The sequence below is a fragment of the Propithecus coquereli genome, unplaced genomic scaffold (genome assembly GCF_000956105.1).
Source record: "Propithecus coquereli isolate 6110/MARCELLA unplaced genomic scaffold, Pcoq_1.0 Scaffold94, whole genome shotgun sequence".
In the NCBI taxonomy this organism is placed as follows: Eukaryota; Metazoa; Chordata; class Mammalia; order Primates; family Indriidae; genus Propithecus; species Propithecus coquereli.
In genome coordinates this window covers 4,418,690-4,421,723 of record NW_012155729.1, presented here as the reverse complement: position 1 = coordinate 4,421,723, position 3,034 = coordinate 4,418,690, and the positions used below count along the sequence as shown (strand labels likewise).

The window sequence follows — 3,034 nt, the reverse complement described above, 5'->3', positions numbered from 1 at the left end:
TTATAGCTTAGCTTCAGGCAGTGCTTGGAAGCAGGTTGGAATTTTGGAACAGTTTCCAAACCTTCTTGGAACCTTAGCTCTGCCCTTTTTGTTAAACACACCTCACTGCTTTCTCTTAAGAAAGAAGACACCAAATAGAAGTCCTTTATTGCTGCTGTACCTTGATGAATGGTTTTTAATTGCATGGGCACAACAGTCCATCGATCCACTGAACAGATGTCTGTTAGGTGACTGTCAGGGGTCAGGGACCATCGGAAGCAGCACTGGATCAAAAGCCAAACACACTGTCCCCTCTGCCCTTGGGGGGTTTTCTGTTCTTGTTGGGGAGATGACACAACCCACAGTTAGATGCATAGTAGGGGGGCCCTTGCAAGGACCCGGAGCACAGTGCTGCGGGGGCAGAGCAGCAGTGACAGATACATGGCAAGTGACTTGATCTGGCTTAGGCAAAGCGCGTGGAATCTTGGTTGCACACACAGGTGGGCGTTCAAGGTATTCATGCAAAGGAGGGACAGGGGTGGCTGGAGCACAGGAGCTCAGGCTGGAGATGAGTAATGCGTACTAAAGGTGCATTGCATTTTGGAAAGAAAAGCAGAGCAGAATCTGGCCCGCCTGATGCTTCAGTGCGATGTAGAACCGAGCGGATCAGATGGGCCTGCCTGGGAGAGGCCTTCTTCGGCGTGCGAAGCGATTTGGACTTGACTCTGTGGACGACAGGAAACCCTCGGAGCGATGCTGGACTCAGGCTTCCCCTCAGGGAGAGCCTGTGTGGGTTCAGGCGTCGTTTTACTTAAAGGGAAAGAGACACCGGAGCAAAGTCAGAGGCGTTTGCTTCTCCAAGCCATGGTGGCATTCGTGGTTAAAGAGGTACATACTTAGGGAAAAAAGTCTGTTTGAGAGAGGAAGTAGGGGTTACAGTTTAGAAGAAACCTGCAAGAAACCGGTGAGGCTATTGTTGTGGTTCCTTATTTGGGGGCATTTAGCATTTAGAATGTTTCACAGGTGGTCCCTGCCCCAGGCGGCCTTCCAGTCAGGAGGGTGGAACAGACTAACAGACGCTGGCCACGCCTGTCCCGGGTGCCGCACCGGGGCCGCTGTGAGATCGTGCAGGAGTCGTTCGCGAAACAGGCGGCGAGCTCCCGGGAGGGGGAGCAGGTGCAGTGGGAGCATCCAGGGTGCGGGGGATGAAGGCTGCGAAGGTGGGAGATGCTCACAGCGCCCCAAACGTAAGGGCTGCCAAGGGTGGGCACGGAAAGGGCCCAGATCTACACTGGGAGTCTCGTCCAGGCCTGGCCGCTGTGCTGGGCCCTTCGCACACGTCGTCGCTGGGCAGCAGAGTGGCGCTGCTTTCACTCCACACCTTCGTGCAATCAGCATCCTGTCTCGAAGCCAAACAACGTGCATCTCGCTCAGCCCGCGTGGCGAGTGGGTTCCGTGCTCGAGACATTTGCAGCTAAAGAAAAATGGCGACTGAGGGGAAGGCTCTTCGGACGGGCCCCGGCGAGGCGGTTAAGCCGAGGGACCCATAACTGCATACACCGGCACGGACCGCAGATCCCTGCAGATATCCAGCTCGATCCAGAAAAATCAAGCCAGGATTACACGTAAAAATCTCCGTCACTGTAGGAAATGAAACCCCAGAGTTGAGAACTGACTTTCCGCAGTCCCCGACAGCTGTCAGCCCGTGGACGGATTCTGCCGGGCGATGTTGTCTGCCTGCCTTCGTGCCTGTGTCTGTTGTGAGTGGTAGGATACGGACAAAACCTGACGCAAACACGGTGAGCCGATGGGTTTCTTTGAAGCTGCCGGCAAGCCTGTCTCCCTGGCACGCTCGGTTGTTAGAACGAGGTCCCCCCTCTCCTGCCGGCTCTGTTAACAGACAGATGACCTCAGCTGAAGCCCCCCGTGAGGGGTGGGCTGTTCCACTTTACTAAATGATGTTTTTAAGTCAAAAGTAGTTGTCCCTCATCAGTTCCCCGATAGGTGCCAGCAGCCAGATTTAAAAGCCAGGCCAGAGCAGTTTTCTGATGACAAAACTAGTTTTTTGCTGATGTTCAGAAAACGCGTGCGGCAAGAGGGGGGCGGGTGGCACTTCAGTTCTGTGAGTGCAAGAGAAATGTGAGTTCCACCGAGCCAATATTTATGCTAATGCTCTTGCTTCAGCACCAGAACCTCTGTGTGGCTTCAGATTTCATTTTACTTAAAGAGAACAAAGTAATTGAAGCAAAGACAGAGCGTGTGGCTTTTCCGGGCCATTGGTGGTATACAGAATTTAAACACTTCTAGAGAATGTAAAATGCGAGCTGTCTTCCCTGTGTCTGGTCTGCTGGAAATAGTGTCTGTGGATGCGGATGCAGAGCTGGTCTTTGGCAAGGTTCAGTGCAGGCTGCGAGCTGGGTCCTGAGCTCTGTCTGAGCCGGAGTTTCTGGCAAAAGTGATCGCTAGCGCATGTCCGTGGCACTCACGTTCAGGGTGTTAGACATGAGTGGGCTTTGGCGGGACTGAGAGAGCAGTGTCTGGCTGCAGTTCCAGAGACCATGCAGCAAGGGGAGGTAGGCGACCTGGAGGACGCCGGAACAGAGTTAGTAGATGGTCAGTTCAGGGCTGGGCAGCCCCAGTGAGCGAACTCAGAGCAGGCCCTGGCGTGGAGAGGCAGGCGGGTCCACCCGCACGGGCCGGCGCTTTGCACGGGCTTCCTGGGCCCAGGCTTGTGGGAGCCGGGACGTGGTAGGGACAGACAGTAGTGATGGTGTTTATCATAAATCAAACTCCCTTGCCTAGTAGGATCACTGCCAACTGGGACTGTCATTGGGAGCCCCACTGTAGTCAGTGACCTCATGCTCATCTTCCTGGACTTGGTACTTGGGAGTGACGGGGCCAGTTGAGGAAATGTGACGCTGGTTGGTGTGAAGATGTCCCAGACATCTCTCAGAGAGTCGTCCTAGTGTTATTAATACACGTCTGTAAACTGAGCTGGCACCGGGTGAGTTTCACATAATTAGTCACCCTCCTTACCCGTACCTAAAATCTCTCC

At 54.2% G+C, this 3,034-nt stretch overlaps 1 protein-coding gene across 1 annotated transcript in view; it reads left to right on the top strand.

Annotated features, from left to right (window-relative positions):
* Positions 1-3,034, top strand: part of SFMBT2 (Scm-like with four mbt domains 2) — a 180,365-nt gene that overhangs the window by 141,752 nt on the left and 35,579 nt on the right. Inside the window, exon 14 of the mRNA XM_012664906.1 lies at positions 3,003-3,034. This exon is cut by the window's right edge and continues 2 nt beyond it. Within this exon, the coding sequence (XP_012520360.1) occupies positions 3,003-3,034 (32 nt within the window). The remainder of the gene's footprint in view (positions 1-3,002) is intronic.